Source organism: Micropterus salmoides, unplaced genomic scaffold, assembly GCF_014851395.1.
Source record: "Micropterus salmoides isolate LMB-PRFRI ecotype aquatic unplaced genomic scaffold, ASM1485139v1 Ms_hic_scaffold_6, whole genome shotgun sequence".
Classification (NCBI taxonomy): Eukaryota; Metazoa; Chordata; class Actinopteri; order Centrarchiformes; family Centrarchidae; genus Micropterus; species Micropterus salmoides.
The window spans coordinates 22,156,766-22,180,778 of NW_024044348.1; the positions used below are offsets into that span (position 1 = coordinate 22,156,766).

Consider the following 24,013-nt stretch of genomic DNA (forward strand, 5'->3'; position numbering starts at 1 on the left):
AAATATGTGCGACCTGCCAGGTCTGCCCGACACGAGATGAAACAGTAACTCATTCACTGGTCACAGTACTCACACCACACTATTTTTTGTTAATCACATGAAAGGACTCCCTGGCATGTGCTTTCTGTGCTTCACTTTAGTTTAATGTGGATAACACAAATGAGTTTTGAGTTTAATTGGCTTTTCCATGGATGTTTTGGGTGGCCTTCTTCATCTTGATATCTTGAAACCCTCCTCCCATATTTATTAACATGAGAACAAATTGCTGTTATACAGGAATTCATTCATTCTGTCATTTGTGGCTTATTTTTGAATGTTTTTCCTCCATTTGAGCCAAGAAAGCTAAATGTAGCATTCTCATTTCATCTATTTGAGGACCACTACTACAATGTCATCATAATGTTAATAGTGTCTTAATGGTTAAGCCAATAGCTCCTGAGCTGAGTAAACCAGTTTACTATAAAAGAACTGATGTGTGAGCAGTGTGGGCCCTTTTACAATTTTGAATCAGGTTTTTCAGTAAATGGTTTAAGGACCCCTACCAGCACGACACTTGGAACATCATGGTGTTGAAATCCAGATTTTGAAAAACATTAATTATTGTGATAAATGAGCTGGCTGGTTGTATATCAGTGTGTATGAAACATATTGTGTGCTTGACAATGCGCTGTTCTTGTTTTTGCTTGAATATTTCTTTTTACATTTCAGTGAGGATTTTTGATTTTAGATTGAGATAACAATTGACAATTTGTGGCTCGCACCGATATAAAACAATTTTTATACCCCAGCGGTCTGTCTTTAATTCCATCAGCCCAGTTTCTCTTTCAAGAAAATATAATTTCTTAAAAATTTTAATTCTATTGTTACTGTGTCTTTTTTAACAACAGTATTTTCATTACAGCATTTTTGTGCCTGTGTGATGCTGTCAAATAACACTACACTAACACTAAGGAAGATTTGTATACAGTAGTGTAAATTAATGACCATAAAAAACCATGCTCTCCACACAGTACAGAATGGGGCTGCTTTTCTGAAGCGTAATTAATATATGACACAATAAAACAAACTTTTTCAAGAGTTATTTATTCTTCATCATCCCAGTGTCACTTTTGATACATCATGTCACAGCATTCAGAATTATTGGCATAAACATGCTACACGTGAGATAAATAAATCAAGTAATCAGCTATGACCTTTGCTTAGAAAGATGTGATATATTGCATTATCGGTTAAATTCATCTTTTAAAGGATGAATACAAAATTGTTGGCACTTTGTTGTATTTTTGGCATTCATGCAGAGCTTACTGAAGCCGTCCAGACTATGGTGCAATTCTCCCTTTGTGTCTAACTATTTCAAGTATTCCTCATCAAGTTAACTTTGAAGGACCAACTCTAATTATCTTAGTAGCAGCAACCAAGTTTTAAAAAATGTTTTCCAATTTCTTTTATCATTTAACAAATTGTGAAAGCAAGTTTTTGAGTATGGAAAAGTGTGCATATAGCTTGCTACTTGGTCTCTTTATCTTTTGTGTCATCTGCACCAAATGCCAATAATTCTGGGGAGCACTGTTGATACAATTCAGTGAGAGAAGTGCAACATGTTTCATTTAGGCAATTATGATAGCAACACACATTCTTCATTAAGATGAAGAAGGTGTGATGGATATAAAGAGCGTGGCCTCACTGATGTCCACTTCTGCTGAAGTTACCTTCATTGCAGGAAACAAAAAAAACCCCAAACCGTCTCATTTTCAAGCCAACACATTAAGTAAGAGCCTCAGCATGATGTTTTCCTTTGAACAGCACTGTTGATTTGTTTAAAATCATATCCCGGTAATTCAATGTGAATTCCAATGTCTGAACTTTATGTGCAAGGTCTGCACACGCTGTGGACGCAATTTAGGAACCAATCTCGCTGTCCAGGCTATTTCCCACCCTGAGAGGCTATAAGAATGGAGGTGCTGTTATTATTCTGCTTACCTCATACCCTGTCTGTCATTCAAAAAACAAAGCTTAAAATCATCTGTCAGCCCAGAGTGCATTAAGAACCCCTTGCATGAAAAACACAATTCTTGTGTGTGTCTGTGTGTGTGAGGGAGAGAAAGAAGGAGAGTAGAGGGAGAGAGAAGGACAGTGTGTGTATTGCACATCTCAACATCTGTAGTTAGAGCACAGAGCACTTTGTCCAGAGTTCAACCTGAACTCATCTGTTCAGCACCATGAAATATTATGTGAGTGCACAGTGGCAGATGGGGGCTTCTGGTCCGCGTTGTGTTCCCACTCTGGTTGTGTCCTTCTGGCTCTGGGTTTTCTCTCTCTCTGTGGTCTGGCTGTATCACCTCAGATATCACGGCTGCTTAGGCCTTTCCAGCTTCATTAAGGGCTCTGCGGTGTCTGAGTCGCTGTGGTGTTTTCTCTCCCGTGGGGGCTCCACTTTGCTGCAGCGTGTCCACGAGGGGGAGCGCATGTACCCACCTCTGGGCAGCACAGGCTGGTGGGAACCTGGGAACCAAACACACAACCACTTGTTACCAACAGGAATCCAAACCGTTGTTATATCATACGAAAACAGACATAAGGAAATCAGTCTGCACACAGGTCATGCTCCTGTTTATTGGCATTAGTATACATCACTCTACGCCTGACATATGCTAAAAGCATATACAACTGTCTTCAGAGCTCAGCTGTTAAATGCAGTTGCTGCTTAGTTCCCTCCCAGCCATCCTTTAGTCTATGTAGCATGCCTTCGCACACATATACACATGCCATTTCTAGACGGGCCTCGGAAGAATACTGGGATCACACGGATTATATTTTTAGGGACTCCTATTCTTCTTCTTCTTATTTATAATATCCTATAAAATGTGAAAGTGAGATCATGACCAGCTAAAAGGGTCAAAAAACAGTTTGTATCTATTTAGAAGAATCTAAAATGATCTACAAGAAGAATCTTGAAGCATAAAGCTCTTAATAAAAACCAGTAAATGTACCATAAATAGTTCAGCAACTCACAACAACTTGGCCATCTTATCTCAATAATCAATAATCTTTTGTTGTTTATTTAAATGTTAGCCATATGAGAACTTTTCTCTTTCAGTTCCTCTTTGTACCACTTGGTGGTAATGTCCATCCTACTAGCAGGACAACAAAGCAACACCAGAATGACTGATAGAGAGCTGGCAACTTACTCTGCCTTAAACTGTCCATATCAGTCTAATGTTAGGTCTCTTAAGCGAAGGACATAGTAAGTACCTGGCTTATATATCTCCCTAAAGTCACATTCATATCCTCACACACACATTAAAGAGTGGAGAGAAAAGGGGAGGTAAAAGACATATTGATCTCAGGAGATTGATGGCGTCTCCACTGAATTGTAATGAGAAAGGCAACAACCTCCTCAGCAGCATGAAGGAGTCTGCTGCAGCAAGCATCATGAACACCTGCTGATGACTGCTTATTGTGTCTACATAGCTATATTAATGTGTCTGCGATGTGGACATTCTGCATAATATGTGAGCATATGTGTGTATGAGGGGTAATTTTCCCATTCCCTGTGTGCATTGTTCCGATTTCTGGTCACTTGTTTTTGTCCTGACATTTAATTGAAAGACTCATGAACATGAATTCACGGAAATAATTGAAAACATACATAGATTTTCCCTTGTTCTCCCTCTCGCTGTCTTGCTGTCACACACACACACACACACACAGTACCCTGAGCTATGGGATACTGTACTGTATTCCTTCTGTGCTGTTGGCTAATGGCCATTAGATTCTTCAATCAGCATGTTGCTGCATTACTTAATGTTTCTGAAACAATAGACTCCTACAGAAAACCTGTGAAGGCAAAGGGATAACAACTGAGCACCACATTTGTGTTTACTGAATATGTGTGCATGTACATGCAGACATGTAGAGCTAGGGACACTACCCTTCTCTTTCAACCAATTTAAGGGAAACAACACTCATTTCTTTTGTGTATGCTAATTCTAGCACAGCCCAATCAGTGTTTGTGCACTGGAACAAGTCTTTAAAAGCCTGGAGCAACCCCAAAGGCTGTGAGTTAAGTTGGCATTTTACCTTTTACATCAAAGGAGCTTTTATGGATGGTCCATAAAATATGGTATTGTGCTCCTACAAGATAAATCACCACAGAATAACTCAAGACAGAAAGCTGCTGCTTCACTGCCACCCTATGGGCTAAAACCTTAACAACATGCTTCACTTCTGGCTATACCCTTAGCAATAACATCACTACAGGAGTTGTGTCTTTTATATCAGATTGGAAACAAAATACAATGGACCATCTCATCTCTGATTACAATGTGGCCCCTTGTAATTTTGCTGGTTCCTGTTGTAGAGTAGTTTTTCCAGTCAATCTTTCTGTCCCCCAACGCAAACACCAAATATAAACCGTCAAAGGATTTGAGAATGATACTGTATATTACATGCTGTGTAGTTAGCAAACCATGAATGGAAAATGAGTTTCTGTTCCCCATTTTCGGCATCACTTCATCCCTTCACATGTCTACTTAAGAAATCCTTGGCCAAATCCTTAATACCTAAAAACACAACTCCCATTACTTGAACATGACGGAAATAAACCAGGCAGAAACACAATAGGTGATATTCTGCACTGTCATCAGTTAACAATGCTGTTACTGCTCCAACGACAAAGAATAGAAGGGCAGAGCTACGCATGTGGTAGTTTTTCCAGGGATGTGGGTAAACTTTATGGTTCATCAAGCTCATTTCAGTGGGGGACAAAGAGCAAACCTACTGGACAAAGTCAGCCTTTTGTTCTGTGCCTTCTAGAAAGAAAGGATTGATGAAACACTAATTACTGTATGTTCTCGGCTCGCTGGGTTCTAGCTATATATAGCTAAGTATAACTGATCATGTTTACTACTTTTGGTTGAACTGTCCCTGAACGAATGTTAATCTGAATTAGGCTTTAATTTGCCAAGTAGCAGAAAGTGAAAGAGGGGTGCACAGGAATGGACAAAGGAAACATGGTAAAGAAAGACAGCAGAGTAAACAAAACAAACAAGAAACAAGCATCTATAAATAATGTGCTAGTGTAGTTACTCAGATTATGTTAACTGTTTAAATGGATCTGAAGCACCAGGCCTTGTGAATTATTCAGCAACCTACATTTAGCATGAACTCACTCACCCATCTTCGCCTCTCCTCTCTTCACTGTGCTTCCTTTAACCTCTCCTTCAACTCCTACATGGCCCCAAAACACTGGCACACACTCAGCAGTTTCCCAGAGCATGGTCTACTGCTCCTCACAGCACAGCTCAATACTACCACATTTGCAATGCAAACTCTGACAAGTTAATTCAATTGCAGTCCATAAACCAACTTTTGTTCATTACACTACCTTTATTACAATTTAGTTTGCAATATGTTGCTATTTTGGTTTCAGCAGGGTTGTTCAAGACTTTAAAAAAAATAAAATAAAATCGCCTTGCATGAAATTCTAGGGCTGAATAATGAGGTAGGTTTTATTGAATCCAGATGAAACAGAACAGCTGGTCCTAACATATGAGATTTGTGTAATGAGTCGCTGTTAGGATAAACCCCCACTGTCATTGTCTGCACAGCATCTGCTTGGGACAATAGAATGTTTGTTGATGTATGAAATATGTATTTTTACTGTTTTAGATAATCTAAAATAAAGTTGTACAATTAAGAAAAATGTATTTTTATAATGAGAATGCTTGAATTTTCAAATGACAAAGTGATATTTGATAGGGCAACAACTCTGTATGGTGGAAAACAAATCAAGCATCTTGTTTTCCTGCATAATATATCAAATGTTGTTTCATGGACACTTATCCAAAATGACTTACAGCACCACATTTCCATGCAAGTGCTTGCACATTCAGCCCCAGTGGTGTTCAAACCACACTGAGCCTGGCAGTCTTAGGCAGCGTTCACTAACATTTGCCACCTGTCTAATTCACGTTGTGTATGCCCTACCTGCTGAGCTACACATTTTCAAATAAAATGTTTCATGTCTTTTGTGATCTTATGTGATTTTCTGTAAATCTTACAGCCATGGCCATACAAGCAAAACAGTTTCTCTACAGTATCTGCCTGCAGACTTTACAAAAATCATCTACAGCAATCTTAGTGGCTTCATCAATCTGGGATCAGACATGGAGAGAAAGAAAGAGAGATAGACCGAGAGATTGGAAATGATAGAGAGGCAAGCTTTTGTCGGAAGGTTAATGACTTTCAATAAGAAAGAAGTGTTCTCAGATGGCTGGTCTATTTTATGTGGGATTTTTGCAAGTAAAAATACTGGCGTGAATGACACTGCTCATTGTGAGGTCATCATTGGCAGTGAAGACAGATCAGTCATCTGAATGTCATTCTGAGTATGCAAACACTTTATCATTGTTGGGATTTTGTTTCTCACAGATCTGAGGCTGGGAATGAAATTAAATCATTTAAACATAACTGTGGTGTACAGCTGTACATCTCCTGACAGCAGGACTTCATCTTCATTAGCAGAAAGCAGAGGATGTGAGACCTTGGACTGGAAGGGTCTTGGCTATTGCATCTCCTGCACCTGGCAACTAAAAAGCAGCTGTGGCCCCTGATCAACAAGAGTTTGAGGAAACTTAGTGTGATGGTGTTAGAGAGGACAGCTGGAAAGGTTGAATAAGCTAAAACTGTCTGCTCGGCTGTGAGAACATAGGTTTAAAATAAATTATATATATATATATATATTTTTTTTTTTTGTACATTAGTGTAATTTACACACTTGTTTGTTGCTTAGGTTTTGCCCTGAACATAAGTCAAAATCTTTGAGATAGCGGTCACGGTTTGGTGTGGGTGAGGCAGGTTGGAGGACCCAAACGCAGGACACAAAGCAGGAAGAGGTACAGTACAAAGGGGTTTTAATGAACGAACCAAAAGCGAGTACACTTACAGGTGAGTGGCTGAATACAGAGTCCAAAAACTAATGTAGTCCAAACAGAGATCCAAAGGGAGCAGTGTAACACGACTGGGAGACACGACAAACAACAGGAGACCTCACAGCAACTCCAGGAGACAGCATACAATGACCCGACAAAGACAAGACAGAAACACCAGCCGTATATACGCACAGGGACTAACGAGCAGGGCAGGAGCAACACAGGTGAAGGACATGAGATTAACGAGGCAGGCAGAGAGAGACAGTGAGCAGAGGGAAATAGAGAGACTGACATGCAGGCAGAGTGACAACCGGGGGAACAGACGGAACACAGGTTACTGAACACAAAACAGACCAGAGTGAACACTTAACATGAACTAAGAACTAAAACGCAGTGACTAAGAAACAATATAACAACTAGACTACCAAACCAAATCAACACAGGACTACGAGCTAGAACACCAGACAAGACATAAACACTAAGGAAACGAGAAGAACAGGTAGGAACAGGTAGGTAACAGAAGGACACCAGAAACAAATGGCAAAAACTACAACTCATGACAATAGCATTGGTGTCCATGCGTTTATTTATCGTTGAGTGACTCACAACATTTACAAATTTGCAAGTGTAAATTTGTAAAACTATCATCATTAATCAAACTGAATTGAAAGAGTGAGCGATTCAAATCACAGAATAATGTGATATTTAATGATGCAAATCAAATCAAATTACTGTGGGATTAAGTGTGTCACTCCGTTTTCTACGAAGTCATCAATTCATTTAGAAATCAATGTTATACATCCTTTGATTTCACTATTCAAAGGAGAATACCCAGTTTATTTGTTAATATTAAGACTGATAATGAATGATACATTATTTTTTTCCTTTGACATTGAACCCTACACTAACAACTCACTTGTAAGTGTTGCATTTAAGACATTGAAATCTAAAGTTAACAGCCTACAGTGATGCCTGGTCAACCTTTTCCCATCCAGTTTAAAGCAGCTAGAATCAATATTGTTTTATAATAACAATGTATCAAATAACAACGTAAACAATGTGGTGAACCTACAAAGAATTAATCACTGGAATCTGCAGTTCCCCCTCAGCTTTAAGGAGCTTTATAGTGAGCTTCAGCTCATAGCTGTTTTTACGGTTTTGAAAAACACAATTAGCAACTAGCTGGTGAAAACAGCGAAGCATTTAGCACTGAAGAGCCAGTTATTTATCTCAAAAACAAAGGAAAGGGAGAGCAAATATTGGACTTAAATTTGCCAGGTGGCCAGAAACACAATTCCAAATGAATCATAATGTTGCTTTGTAACTGTTGGATGTGTAAAGATGTCAATGTTGTGTTTGCATTTTGATTCCTCTACCCCTGAGTGGTCCAAACAATCTGTTATTGCAGGTTTAAGTAAATATGTTGCTATGATATAGCTGGTACAGTAACTCCATCATGGGGGCAGCCACGCTACAGCTGTCTAAGCACTAGTAGCAGTGAGAAATTAACTGGGCGAGCCTTATTTAAGGATCCTCACCTTGTATATTATAAACTGGAATATTGTCTTCAGTTTGTTTTGTCCAGCACTGTGTTTCAGTAGATTAAAAAAAATTCAGAGTTAGATCTCTGCATACACATGTGGTCAACCTCCACCAAGACCAGTAAGCCCTGTCACCAAAATGGTGAATGGTTTTGAACTCACTATGTATTCTCAGCCACACAAAGTATGATAACCGGTCACACCCCTTGCTGTGAAAGCTGGACATTTTTATCAAGTAAAGTTCGAAGCTTTAAACAGTCCATGCACAGAATATGATTATTGTAAGGCACGGTCTGAATAATGTCAGTGGCCCTTTAAATCTTGAGCTGGCATGAAATCCTGTGTGAATGCTGCAAGAGCGTCGGAGGAGTAGAGAGTTCACTGTACACATGCAGGCATGAGGCTCCCGTGGCATAAATAAAACATGGGAAAGATTTGTGCTTCCTTTTGTAGAAAGACATGCTGGCCTTTCTCCTGTCCCTGCTGCTGTGACACACATGCAGAGGGAACGGTCTCTCCTCTTCAATATGCACATGTGCATGAGGCCTGTCTACTGCATTTGATTAATTTGGCTTGTTTCTGCCTGGTGTGATGCAGTCCCTGCTCAACACAACATTGTTTCCTTTCATTCCTGCTTTCCAGGATGACTGAATTCCTAGTTGTGATTCAAAATGTTATTATTTGATAGGATCTAAATAAAACTGTTTCCCATAAGAATCAAACAATTTAAGAAGATACAATGTAAAACATTTAACAGTTAAACAGTTTAACCTTTCCAGTTTATCCATGACTCGATGATTTGATGAGTCCCTAATGGAGTAACGTGACATTTCAAATCATTATGGCTCGGCAGGCCTTTTTAGTACCCTGGCCACAATGTTACAAACATCTCTCCTACACAGATGTTTTTTCATTCCTTTCACTCCAAAAAGTTGAGCTGAGCTAAAGGACTGTATTGAGGAAATTTAATTTAGGAAAAGCTCCTGTAGGCTCACGGAAAAGCTATCAGTTAAAATATCATTTGCTCTTTTTTGACACTTAACAACACACTTAAAATGTTCAGTGCATGTACTGATTGTTTACAGTATACCGTATGTATACTACATAACATTAAATTCTACATGGCATGCACTGTGTTGTACACAAACCTTGAGAGAATGTAGTTTTTTTTTTCGCAATGAAAGATGTTGCCCCATCCCTTTATATTTTAGTTATTGTTGTTTATTTTGAAAACATGTGCATTCATTTTTTTTTTGTTTGTTTTGTTTTGCAGGCCTTACCTGCTGGGGACTCATTGTGGTTCTCCTCATCAGAGTCAGCAAAAACTTCAGCCAGCTCCTGGTCAGACATGTCAGTCAGCTCAGTCAGATCCAGAAGGTCAAAGTGCACCTCCAAAGAAGACACACTACTCAGTGGTTCTACGAGGCATATAGACAAAACAGGGAAAGGTAATTGATTAAAATTATACACCTGTGTTGGCTGACAGGGCAGAAAAAAAGCCACTCCTCAAAAAGAAGTGGAACTGCATATACAGTGGGTACGGAAGGTATTCAGACCCCTTTAATTTTTCACTCTTTGTTTCATTGCAGCCATTTTCCAAAAATCAAAAAAGTTCATTTTATTTCTCAGTAATGCACACTCAGCACCCCATCTTGACAGAAAAAAACAGAAATGTAGAAATTTTTGCAAATTTATTAAAAAAGAAAAACTGAAATATCACATGGTCATAAGTATTCAGACCCTTTGCCGTGACACTCATATTTAACTCAGGTGCTGTCTGTTTCTTCTGATCATCCTTGAGATGGTTCTACACCTTCATTTGAGTCCAGCTGTGTTTGATTATACTGGTTGGACTTGATTAGGAAAGCCACACACCTGTCTATATAAGACCTTACAGCTCACAGTGCATGTCAGAGCAAATGAGAATCATGAGGTCAAAGGAACTGCCTGAAGAGCTCAGAGACAGAATTGTGGCAAGGCACAGATCTGGCCAAGGTTACAAAAAGATTTCTGCTGCACTTAAGGTTCCTAAGAGCACAGTGGCCTCCATAATCCTCAAATGGAAGACGTTTAAGACGACCAGAACCCTTCCTAGAGCTGGCCGTCTGGCCAAACTGAGCTATCGGGGGAGAAGAGCCTTGGTGAGAGAGGTAAAGAAGAACCCAAAGGTCACTGTGGCTGAGCTCCAGAGATGCAGTCGGGAGATGGGAGAAAGTTGTAGTAAGTCAACCATCACTGCAGCAATCCACCAGTCGGGGCTTTATGGCAGAGTGGCCCCACGGAAGCCTCTCCTCAGTGCAAGACACATGAAAGCCCGCATGGAGTTTGCTAAAAAACACCTGAGGGACTCCAAGATGGTGATAAATAAGATCCTCTGGTCTGATGAGACCAAAATAGAACTTTTGGCGTTAATTCTAAGCGGTATGTGTGGAGAAAACCAGGCACTGCTCATCACCTGTCCAATACAGTCTCAACAGTGAAGCATGGTGGTGGCAGCATCATGCTGTGGGGGTGTTTTTCAGCTGCAGGGACAGGGCGACTGGTTGCAATCGAGGGAAAGATGAATGCGGCCAAGTACAGGGATATCCTGGACGAAAACCTTTTCCAGAGTGCTCTGGACCTCAGACTGGGCCGAAGGTTTACCTTCCAACAAGACAATGACCCTAAGCACACCGCTAAAATAACAAAGGAGTGGCTTCACAACAACTCCGTGGCTGTTCTTGAATGGCCCAGCCAGAGCCCTGACTTAAACCCAATTGAGCATCTCTGGAGAGACCTGAAAATGGCTGTCCACCAACGTTTACCATCCAACCTGACAGAACTGGAGAGGATCTGCAAGGAGGAATGGCAGAGGATACCCAAATCCAGATGTGAAAAACTTGTTGCATCTTTCCCAAAACGACTCATGGCTGTATTGGATCAAAAGGGTGCTTCTACTAAATACTGAGCAAAGGGTCTGAATACTTATGACCATGTGATATTTCAGTTTTTCTTTTTTAATAAATTTGCAAAAATTTCTACATTTCTGTTTTTTTCTGTCAAGATGGGGTGCTGAGTGTACATTACTGAGAAATAAAATGAACTTTTTTGATTTTTGGAAAATGGCTGCAATGAAACAAAGAGTGAAAAATTTAAAGGGGTCTGAATACCTTCCGTACCCACTGTACTCTGAATACACAGCCCATTGTGTGATGCCAATCCTGAATCTCCATTGTACTCATAATCAGATCAATAACTGGCTCTTACTGTACTATTGTAAAATCTATTTCAACAAAGAACATGAGTACTCTTTCATCAGCTTTTATCTGTACATCTCTTGTGAAGCTATGTGCTCTCTACATCAGAAAGAAGAGATTTCTTGAGCTCGCCACTGTAGTCAGCGAGTGTCTCTGTTTCAGCCTGACACCTGTGTGTTAAACACAGGCATTGACTAAAGAATTGAAGCAAGAGCTTAAGCTCATGGAGATGAAAATAGCAAGTTCTTTAACACATTGTGGTATCCATCTTTCTCCTGGGTGTGTTGCACCTGTTCATTTCTGCACAAGGCTCTGATTCCTCAGCAGGCACGGGTCACTACTGCTGTACACAACATGTGGTTAGTATGCGTTGACACGCCAGGCTCAGCATTCCAATCAGGCTGCCTCCAAAGCTGAATATATTATGTAATGTATGTAAATTGAAATATATTCAAAGACTGCAATACATCCTAGCAAGGGTTCAAGAACCTCTGCTTGAAGAACCTCTGCTTGCCTCAGCATCACCCAAATTAGGAACCAATTCTGTGTAACAGAGCTGAACTAATCTACCATTACAGTGAGAAAGATGTTTGGAGACTATACTAAGGCAGATGGAGGTGTGTTTGCATTTCCTTATGATTCAGTGGATGCCTACATGCCAGGCAACGTCAAGCCTGAATGGAACACTTCACTGGTTGTTTGGGCGTAACCTTGTGGAGAAAACGACGGGTTGTGCGACAGGTTGAAAGCTGTTATTATGCTACGTTGTTTGCCTGCTGTTTTCCAGGCTGTTTAAGATGGGCTGAAGAAGCAGAGCCCACTCTCCTGCTGCTACTTCATTTAATTCCTTGCATTGTACCTCCTGATCGAGCACATATGGATTTTAAGACAGCTGATCATCATGCTGAAGCAGTGGCTGCTGTGCCACATTTCAGAAGTGTTAAAAATACAAACCAGAAATGTCAGGCGACATGTGGAATGGAAAATAAGGAAGCAGTGACAATGAGAGAATACAAATAAGAAATGACTAAAGGCGATCAAACGCAAAGACCAACCTCACCTGTGCTTCATTTCACCCCATAATTTCTGCTCTATTCAAAATGTACAGTCCTACAGTCCAGTTTTACTGTCATGTTCATAACCAGGACAGGGTTACATGCCGGCCATAACCCAGGTAGATATGACAAGCATGAATATTACCAAAGCCAGTGACGGTGTGGCCAGCATAGATTCATAGATTCATGTCTACAAAAGGAGAGAGAATTAAGACTGACAGAGAATGACAACTAATATGAGGTAAGACTAAGGAAGGAGAAAAAAGCAGGAAAGAGAGGAATGGATGTGATAGTGCCATGTTACTCATTTTAAATGTTAAACCTTTAGGACAAATAATAAATTATATTGACAAATATCACCCCAGATTTTACATACTAATAAAATGTATTCCCATAAAACAAGTGATTTCTCTTTCTTTAATGTAAAAACCTGCGGGATCCCCAGGGCTCCGTTCTAGTCCCCATCTATTGATTTGTTATACACATGTTCACTTCTATCCTCATATTACTAAATCCAAACCCACACTGTTTGGATGTCTGAGGACGAAGTCAACAATAAGCCTATTTGGCTCTCCAATAGCCCCAGAAATCCTGATCCATCGTCGTCCAGTATAAAGCTGTAAGCAAGTAATTTTTAAATGTGATCTTTCATGCTATTACCAATTCCTATTTAGATCATAGAAACTTTGACTCATATCCCTTTCCAGTTACAGTCAGTCTCACATGATTAAAAATCCAGCCTTTGCCAAAAGAGATATGTCAGTTTTAGCATCTACCCCCTGGTTACTAAGCTAGTTCTGCCATCCTGACAATATCCAACTTCTGTATCAGACTGTGGAAAGAGCTGCCTGTGGCTTAACACATCACATTCATTTAATTGTTTACTTTGAATATATGTAAAACACAAACATCCGACAAGAAAATGCAATCAAATAAACAAATCAAAATGATTAAATAACACAATAATAAATAATTAATAATAGTTACAGCCAAAGAATTTTCTTGAAACTCTTGTCAATTTCCTTACATATTCGAAAAGGAGAGGGAAGAAGAAAACAAACTTTTCACCTCGTGTCCACAAATCAAATGCTTACAAATAATCTACCCTTCCAAATATTTACACATCTACTTTGTCATACCCAAAAGCAATTCAAAATGTACATAAATTATTTAAAAAAGGAAAGAATGAATTTCAGCAACCCAGAAAAATGAAATAACAACAACAACAATTGAAAATACTAGCCCCAGAAAACACTCGTTGATAATTCACCCCCTTCTTCATCCCTATAACCCATGAAAACCATATCTTTATCCCTGATTTTAAACTGATTTTTGTTTGGACATTGCTTTAGATCCTCATTGAGACTGTTCCATAGCTTTACTCCAGAGACTGAAATACAAAAACCTTTCCTGGTTGTCCGTGTCCTGTTTGTTTTGATTGTGTTTCCCTCTTAAATTATAACCTCCCTCTCTCTCCCTGAACAATATTTGAATATTTCTGGGCAATAGGTTATTTTCGGCTTTGAACATATTTGGGCATTTATATTTAAGATCTATGAATTTTAATAATTTATAATCCTTATTGCTCTTTTTTGGAGAATAGATAGAGAATGTAATAAACTTTTGTAGTTGTGTCCTTTATACCTGTACAGTAAAATAATACATTATCCCTTTGAAGGCAAAGGGCAACATGAAACCTCATTATCGGGTGAACCTAACCAGCTTTCATTATCACACCATTAATTATCGCATATATTAAATGTCTGTTGTTTGATGGTGGTTGATTCAGTGAAGATACACTGCAATATGCAACTTTTGGTCGACAAGAATCACATAGAACCTGTTTTGTTTTATTCATTTCATATTTTCCATAATTTCAGATTGCTTCTTGACTGTGTCTGTGAATATATATTGCATTTCCCTCCGGCTGGAAGGTGCCTGCTGAACAGCTATCAGTCATTTTGCCCCCTATTGGGAAGAGTGAAGAAACTGTAGGCAGAGAAACAGGGAGGATGGAAATTGTGGAGGAGGAGAGGAAGAGAAAAAAAGCAGGATGGTGGGGGGAGATTGAGAGATGAAGCTGCGTAAGAAGGTTCATGTAAAAGAATACAAGGGGAAGCAAAAGTAGATGAAAAGGAAGAAAGGCATTATATAAAAAATACCCCTATTATTTCCTGCCATTATTTTCAAATGGTTTACAAGATTATTCCCATTGTGCTGTGCTTAATTTTTAACCACCTCTCCCCTATCTCTTTTTCCCTCTCCCACACCCTTTCTTTCTGAATAATTGATCAGTATGTTTTCTCTCCCAGGCAGAAACAACTGCCTCTCAAAAAGCCAATCAGGGGGAGCTCTGAGATGCCAGGACTGACAATAGAGAATTCACGCTGAGACTTTTTGTCTACAGCAGATGGATGATTTAAAAGACTACAACCTCTTCTTACCTCTTCTTAGATATACAGCCTGGTGGCTTGTAAAATTTTATTTGTGTTTACTGATCTATTTTGACTCCTCCATGATGACATTACATTTTTTTAGCATGTCCTTAATCTCGTACTTTATATTCATGGCTTTACAGTTAATGCGTGTAAAATAAAGTGCCCTTCAATTTACTGAAAAGTACTATGTTTTCTTTCATTCAGAATATCACTGTCGGAAAAATAATTGTTTGCGTGCTGTCAAGTTGACGTTCTATAAAAGGGGTTTTCTTTCATTTTCTTTCCCTTTTTTCCTTTCCTCTCTCTGCATGTAGAAAGGTACAGATAGATCGAACTGAAGGAACAAAGAACAGGGAGGATGGGTAAGAGGGAAGAGTTCACATTTGGGAGAAGGGATGAGAGAGCGGAAGGGATGTGCCTTGCATGCTGGATCTGTGTAATCCCCTTCCCTCTCTACTGGCTCATCGGGTCTCTAAGGTCATCAGTCCAGCCTGAGCAGCTTGTGATGATGACTCTGATGGAAGACCAAGCAATGCCAAAAAATATTTTCCCTGACCAATATATCTGACTATGACACAATGACAGCATACAGGCACTCGACAGTTTTAATCATTAACAGGTCCAGTTCTTGTCCGTTGCAGGTAACTAATACATTCACACACACTCACAGAGGGTGCAATTTGGGGTTCAGCATCTTTCCTATGGGCACATGGAGACTGGAGGAGCTGGGGATCAACCACGACCTTATGATTAGTGGACGACCTGCTCACATGGCTGTGGCTCAGGAGGTAGAGGTCTCTCGGCTGTGGCTTGAGAACGCACCGACACCGAAGTGCAGACCAGTGAGCGCTTTAGTGCAAGTCCATCAAAATGAAAACATGTTGCAAAACTCTTCTCAGTACGTCATGCTTTATTCACCACCCTGATGAAGGCAAGTTAACCAAAAATGTTTGATGAATATGGTTTACTGAAACAAGCTGTGCGACAGGTTTTAAATTTAAAAGGTATAATAAAATGTACTTAATCCCACATTTCTCTGTTCTTCCCTTTGACTCGTGGTTTCTGCTATTAAAGGTCAAAACAAGCAAACACACTTTTTTGCTCTCAGAGTACTAAACAGCAGTCACCATAAATTTTTAATATTCAATTCCTGCACATCCACCCACTCATAAAAACAAAAGGCAACTTATCCGCACTGCAGTTTTATATGGGTTTGTGTGTATTAGTGCATGTTGTTGTTTTTCAGTGGTTTAACTGCCACAAACCAACTGACAACTTCTTCTTTCTGCGATATTAATATGTTTGTCTTTTTAAGGTACGCTCTTTGCTCTGGGCCTAAAAATAAATGTTGCAGATGACTCAGGAGCAACTGTAGTCCCCGTTTATGGAGACAAAACTGCAGCACTAGGAAGGAATGTGTTTCTGTGCCACTGAAGATGAAGCTGTGATGTGGCTCTGTGGATAAGAGCAGGTACATGTTTTTATGATGATTCCTGATCTCTTAATGAAGTGGTCAGAATGAATGTACTGCAATCAGAGGGATAATACTTTTGTTTACATGTTCTCTCAAGATGGGATTTGAAGAGCAAATTGTGAATATTTGAAGCAGCAATGATCTTTCATAGCTAAATACTATTAGCTGACCTGTCAGGTGGCATGGCTAGTTAGTAGGTCACAGAGACACACATACACATTAGGCTGTCACAAAAAATGTTTGGTTAGTGAAGCAGATAAAGGTGGCCTTGTCACCCATGTAGCCCCAGTATCCGTCTCTGTGGTTCTATGCCCCGGTCTCTGAGTGAGGCACGTACAGAGAAGCCTCTGTATGGTACTGATGCACAATGAGTCCTTTCAACCAAGGATAAGCTGCAGCGGTCTTTGAGAATGTGGGACCAGAATACCTCAAACAGGCAGTGATCTTTCAGTGGGTTTAAACATCAGAGAACATCAACCTGAACTTACTGGATTAGGATGTATATAGTCCAGAATGATATGTGTGAAATGTGTGTCAATAATGCATTAACGCTCCACAGGCCTATTCAGGAGATTCATTATGTGTTAGTATTACTATTTTTCAGTAAAGATCCACAAGTCACTGTCACTGATAAGACATGTTTTTAGCAGAAGCAAGATATCCTCTGCCCTCCTTATTTAACATTCCTCATCACCTTCTTTGTTGGAGACACTTTCTATTGATTAGGTATCTTGCTCAAGGCATTTTCCACCCATGATTAGCCTAACAACTCCTTAACATTGATGAACATTCATCACCGTCACCACTGTTTCACACTCTTAATATCAACTTCTTGTCACCCCTTCCCCCAGGTACTCACGTCTCTTCTCCGTGATGTGCAGCAGGCTAGCAGTGTGCCCCGACAGGCCACCCTCCTCCCCTTCCCCCCCCGGATGCTGGAACAACTCCTTGGATAGGTCACCTGAGCTGGAGGGCTTCAGCAGCTTCTGGATGTCTTTATTGGGCTCTACCAGGACACAGGAATGGAGAGTGGGAGGGAGCAATGAGAATAAAAAGATGGCTTTTTGGATTTTTAATAAAAGATTACATTAGAGCTGTTGGCTTATTTGCTCTACTTAACTCACTGTAGATCTCAGGCCTAGATCTAATACAAAGGCACATCTTGAGGTATTGAAGGGGAAGAAATCCTTTAAGAAATCCCAACTAGTGAAAGAACTCAATATTCACTATGTGTCACATTCAGTTATTATCCTCATTGTACAGCCGATATTGTGTTTGCCCAATCAATTACAGAATCTCAACCTGCCATGACTCCCCAGCTAACTGTATCACCTGCCCATGTATTGTTTGATTATCTCGATTTTACAATCATTTCCCCCCGTTTTGTCCTTGAATACATTCTTTAGTCAACACATGTGAATCAATATCATTTTGCATCTTTGTGTGCATGTGTATAGACAGAGTTAAAGGTTCACTAGGCTCACTAGGTGATTCTAGTCTAATTCAACAGTTGTTACATTATCGTCATTTTAACGTTTTCTATAAAGAAAATGCTTTCTGAGAGCCTGATCATGCTCTTCCCTCAAGCCAGCCGAAAAAACATCTCCAACATCGATTCAAAATAGAAAAACAAGTTCACAGTATTATTAACAAATTTTGAAAATAGAAGGTGCTTAAAATAGCATCCGTTCAAATGCAGGAGAATGCGCACTCTCACCTATTTGACACAGCTGAAAATACAGTGGTGTTTGTGATGAGGCTCAGTGACGTAAGGACAAGAGTACAGAAGTGCTGCACTTTTAATTGAAAAATGCAGGAAATAATAACTGCAACACAAACTACATGAGTTTCCAGTGATATGAACAGTATAAACTTGTACTCCATTAAAAAATACATTTAACAGGAAACTATAACAACATTATAAATCTGTGTGTATATGGAGCAGCATTTGGAAGTATAGATTTTTATAGGATAACACGCAGAGCTGATGGAGTATAGCAGCAGTGTGGGAGTATAGCAGCTTTCTGATGGGCCTCACCAGATGGCTGGTTTTAGCTATTTCTACTTGCAGTATGTTCCTAGACAGTTGAATTTCTCATATCAAATTAAAAGCCTGTTACAGCCAAAGCCAAGTCAGAATATGACAGATTCTGATTTCAGCAGGAGAAGCACAGTATTCATTAAGGGCAATTGATTGTTTTCCCCAGCGAGGAGTCACACAGACTGAAAGACTATAGCGTTACCTCTGCTGTTATAATGAAATGTTTGTTCAATATTTAGACTCCCTGCAGCTTTGGTCTATTTCCATCACCTTCTTCACCAAACACTCGTTTTAGAAATCATGGATTACTGTTTCCTGACCTTTCCACCTCTGCTTAAAGGAAGTTTATCATCCTCATCTTTTCCATTAACTGTAAAATAATTTTTTCGCCACAAGAGTATTGAGCTGTGGGAGTTGCAATGCATTCATAAAAACATTTACCATTTGAGCTATTTATGTTTTATCAGGAAATTACTCTTGTTTAGACCATAGGTAGAAGAATAGGACATTAGACCTCCTGTATGCCAATGTGAGGGAAGCTTACATTGCCACTGCTTTTCCCCCACTGGGAAAGTCTGATCATAACCTGGTCCTGCTCACGCCACAGTACAAACCACAGATCCAGACACAGTCCATGACCAAACGCTCCTTCAGGAAATGGTCTCCTGAGGCAGCGGAGGCTCTGAGAGACTGCTTTGAATGTACTGACTGCAGGAAGCACATGATGAGGACATCAAGGGAGTCACACACTGCACTACTGACTACCTGAACTTCTGCATGGACGTTGTGGTCCCCACCAGAACGGTACGCTGCTTCCCAAACAACAAGCCCTGGATCACCAGTAATGTCAAGGACACCCTGAACAGGAAGAAGGGGGCATTCAAGGATGGGCTGAGATGAGCTGAAGCGCGTACAGGGGGAACTCAAGGTCCACCTGAGAGAGGCGAAGGAGGACTACAGAAGGAAGGTAGAACAGAAGCTGCAGCACAACAACATGAGGGAGGTCTGGGATGGCATGAAAACCATCACAGGCAGCAAGAAGACGTACAGTATTGCAGGAGAGGGGGATGCTGGGAGAGCAAACCAGCTAAACCTTTTTTTTAACAGGTTTAATACTCCAGCTCCCACAACCAGCAATGGACCACTTCACACCACCATGTCCATCACCTCCCCCAATGCCACCACCATGTCCATCACCAAGGATCAGGTGAGCAGAGAGCTGAGGAGGCTCTGTCCAAGGAAAGCAGCAGGCCCGGACAGAGTGTGTCCAAGGATGCTTAAAGCCTGTTCTGCTGAACTGGGCCACTCCAGCATGTCTTCAACCTGAGCCTGCAGCTGGGGAGGGTCCCAGTGCTCTGGAAGACTTCATGTCTCATCCCGGTTCCCAAGAAAAAACACCCCAGGGAGTCGGGTGACTTCAGACCAGTAGCATTGACATCACATATCATGAAGACCTTTGAACAGCTGCTGCTACATGTCCTCAGACCCCAGGTTCACAATGGACAAGATCCACTGCAGTTTGGATACCAGGAGAAGGTGGAGGATGCCATCCTCTATCTGCTCCACAGAGCCTACTCACATCTGGACAAGGTGAGCGGCGCTGTGAGACAAGCTGACAGAGATGAGGGTGGACCACGCTTGGTGACATGGATTACGGACTACCTCACAGAGAGACCACAGGACATCAGACTGAAGGGCCACACGTCAGACATGGTGGTCAGCAGCACTGGAGCACCACAGGGGACCGTGCTCTCTCCCGTCCACTTCACCTTGTACACATCTGACTTCCAGTATAACACCGGGCTCTGCCACATGCAGAAATACTCAGACGATACTGTGATAGTTGGCTACATCAAGGATGGACAGGAGGAGGAGTATAGGAGCCTGGTAGAGGACTTTGTGAGGTGGTGCAGGACCAACCATCTGCAGCTGAACACCTCCAAGACCAAGGAGATGGTGGTGGACTTCAGAAGGAAGAAACCACATCTCCAACCCATGTCCATCGAGGGGGTCGATGTGGAGGTGTGTCAGGACTTACAAATATCTGGGGCTGCAGCTGGATGACAAGCTGGACTGGACAGAAAATATGGACACTCTCCACAGGAAAGGGCAGAGCCGTCTGTACTTCTTGAGAAGGCTGGGGTCCTTCAACATCTGCAAAAAACTGCTGCAGATGTTTTACCAGTCTGTGGTGGCCAGCATCCTCTTTTACGCTGTAGTTTGCTGGCTCAGCGGTGGGCTCAGAGCTGGACTCTCTAGTGACAGTGGCAGAAAGAAGGACCCTGGACAAACTGCTGTCCATACTGGACAACGCCCACCACCCTCCGCACAACACCTTCATCGGGCAGAGGAGTGTGTTCAGTGTCAGATTGCTGTCCCAAATCTGCACTCTTTACTTTCATCTGCACTCCATTTGCACTGTTTACTGTTCTGCACTGTTTCACTGTGGCTACTGTATTATAAGTTATTTTAATTTTAATTTTATTTTAATATAGGTTTAATGTATGTTTAATGAATGTATGTTTCGTGTGAATTTCCCTCGAGATAAGTATCTATCTATCTATCTATCTATCTATCTAGGTAGATGGTTCCTGCTGTTCTGATTATACAGTTTTCTAAGGCTTTGTCTGCTCATATATACGAAAAGGTTTAGTATTTTGGCGGAAGATGATTCTGGCTCTCGGCGAGGACGTTAATCGGTGACAGAAGAAAAGCGCATTCAAGAAAGTCACAGTACTATCCTTATGTATAGGAGGACATGTTTACACAGATGGCCTGTTATAGCTGCCACCTGCTGAAGCGGCTGTGAAGAAACCAGAGTAAATAACAAGAATATAAGTCACTTCTGGTAAAAAAAAAAAAAAAAAAAAAAAAAAAATCAGAAATGAGTTCTTCTCAGGCAATGGCTGACCCTGTCTCGAGCCGTCAGCTGTGACTGTCTGTAAATCAGCTAACCCTAGACAGACAGATGGAGAGAGAAGGCGATAGGGAGGATGAGAATAATGTACTGTACGTTTGCCAAAAGTTGAATTAAACTCAGTGTCTCGGTTCAATAAATCAATCGTTGTTTGTAGCACATGCAGGAGGGATTAACATCACAACACCCTTTTTGCCAGGTCATTCATTGTACACACTGATTGCTCTCTATCATCTGTACTTTATAGTAATGTTGTTTTATTTTCCAACACACACTGCAATCAGCAATTCCATCCAAATGTCTCTAAAAATAGATGACTAAATCACTATGCACTGGGAATAAGTTACTCCATGTTGACTCCAGAAATAATTAACAGTCTATAGTGTTTTTGGAGCATTTTCTAGCAATATTAATTCTAATCCTCACAAGTAGGGCACTTTTCTGCTAATTTCCTAATTCAGGTTGGTTGTTGGTTCAGAACAGCCACAACACAGGCAGTGTTATACAGATATCACACTGTGACCCTGTGATACATCATAATAATTATGTGCACTCTAATTCAATGCCATCATAATGAGTAAATAATATCCCAATTTGTCATGGGCAGTGCTCAAATACTGTATGTAAACAATGATAAGAGGAACAAAGCCATGGCACAACAAAAGCATCTCCAATAAAAAAAGACAAATACTGCTGAAATTGCTACTTACAGTGGCTGCAGATACATTGTCTTGCCCCAAGGTACAATAGAGCAATAAAGCAACATTTTACTAGCGGTTGAATACACACTGCAGGTTTAGAGGCAGCTAATATGTAATATGTAATACACTAAAGAAATAAACTACCCTTCTACTGCTTTGCCTCACTTTGTACATTATGAGATGTAGATCTTTTTATTTATCAAAGCTAATGTTAGAATCTCCCACATTGGACATGTCATTTAAGATGTAGTTATCAGCCCTTTGAATGTTTAGATGTTATAGTGCACTGAGGCATTGAGCAGTGCTATCTACCAGCACAGGCCCCTCTGGATGGCCTTTACACAAAGGCCATATGCGCCCACTATTGTACTGCATTTTGGATTTAATCTGTCCTGCCTTTGCATGGTTGACCTACAGAGAGTGGGTATAAAAAGGCCTGTACTGCTTGGTAATTGATTAAACATGACACTTGAATGAACAAATGAACCCTCCACAGCTGGATCCTTGATGAGGAAAATATTCAAAGATAGTGTACCGGTGCTATATTTAAATCTAACATCTATCAGGGACCAACTCTTGAGTAGACAATCAAAAAAATGTAGTTACATGATCTAAGAGCAGCTCCTCTGACAAACAATAGTCAGTCCCACCATTAAAAAAACTCTCTATAGAATTATGAACATCTTGAACATGCATCTTAAACAAGAAATAAGAAAGAATAGAAAATGGCTATTACCTGGGCTCCCTGCCCCTCCCTGTGCCTCCATGCAGCTCAGCCGAGAGTGTCCTACTGTTCACCACACCAGCATCGGAGAGTGGAGGAGACAAACAGGGAGGGGATAAGGGAGAGGCAAGGGGAGAGTGTGTCTGTGCATGTGTGTGTGAGAGAGAGAGAGTGAGAGAAAGCGAGACAGAGAGAGTAGGGCGGGACGGGCAGACACAGCAAGACCTCAGCTCTATGAAGACTCTGCTCCTCCTTTTTTTATCCTCCGCTGTACTAGATTTCCCAAACAGGTGATGTTGGTTTCGTCTCTTGCACAGCCCCCTGGCCCCGCTCTGCCATCAGAGCTGTCTGAGAGCTGCACTGCCTCACAGAGTGAGCCCACCACAGAGAGGGAGGTCTGGGAACAGCAACATCACTGCAAATTTCAAAGCCACTTGGTTTAGTAAACGCAGCATTGTGAGGCTTGGCTTGGTATGTACAGAATACACAGAGAGAGAGATCCAGAGGAAAACAGGGAGAGAGCGAGAGAGAGAGAGAGAAAGGGAGGGAGGGTTGAGCTGGCAGTCTGCCCAGGCAGACAAAGAGAGAATGGGGTTTCATGGAGGTTTATGGACCACTGGAGGGGGGGAATTGTGTGTGTGCCTCTGTGTGAATGATGTGCGTGAATGTGGCTTACTAAGGATAAGGCAAGTTGTTAAACCTGATGATGGGTCAGTTCATGTCAGCTATACACAGCTCAGACATGGTTTCTGGATGACAGTAAGGGATATGTAGCAATATATACACAGGACACACAATTTAGTTATGACAACCAATACATACACCCACCATGGAATTACTTTTATGTGATTCTTAATCGAAATCCAAATCCCATGCCTTCAGAGAAGCAGGAAATGGTACTCCTTTCTGCTGAGGGGAATCTGTTAATAGAGCTCGCTCTCTAGTGGTGGGTCC

At 40.9% G+C, this 24,013-nt stretch overlaps 1 protein-coding gene and 1 long non-coding RNA gene across 2 annotated transcripts; one reads left to right on the forward strand and one right to left on the reverse strand.

Annotated features, from left to right (window-relative positions):
* Positions 1 to 1,066: 1,066 nt before the first annotated feature.
* On the reverse strand, positions 1,067 to 23,473 carry LOC119890302 (dysbindin domain-containing protein 1-like). Its single transcript, XM_038701499.1, has 4 exons — positions 23,072 to 23,473; positions 17,536 to 17,682; positions 9,754 to 9,891; positions 1,067 to 2,502 (listed from the first exon to the last, which is right to left on the reverse strand). The coding sequence occupies exons 1-4, from the start codon at positions 23,100 to 23,102 to the stop codon at positions 2,348 to 2,350; spliced, it is 471 nt and encodes a 156-aa protein (XP_038557427.1). The 5' UTR covers positions 23,103 to 23,473; the 3' UTR covers positions 1,067 to 2,347.
* On the forward strand, positions 9,841 to 17,597 carry LOC119890303. The gene is made up of 3 exons (XR_005442215.1): positions 9,841 to 9,921; positions 16,518 to 16,673; positions 17,528 to 17,597. It is a non-coding gene; the product is annotated as an uncharacterized LOC119890303 (long non-coding RNA).
* Positions 23,474 to 24,013: the final 540 nt, after the last annotated feature.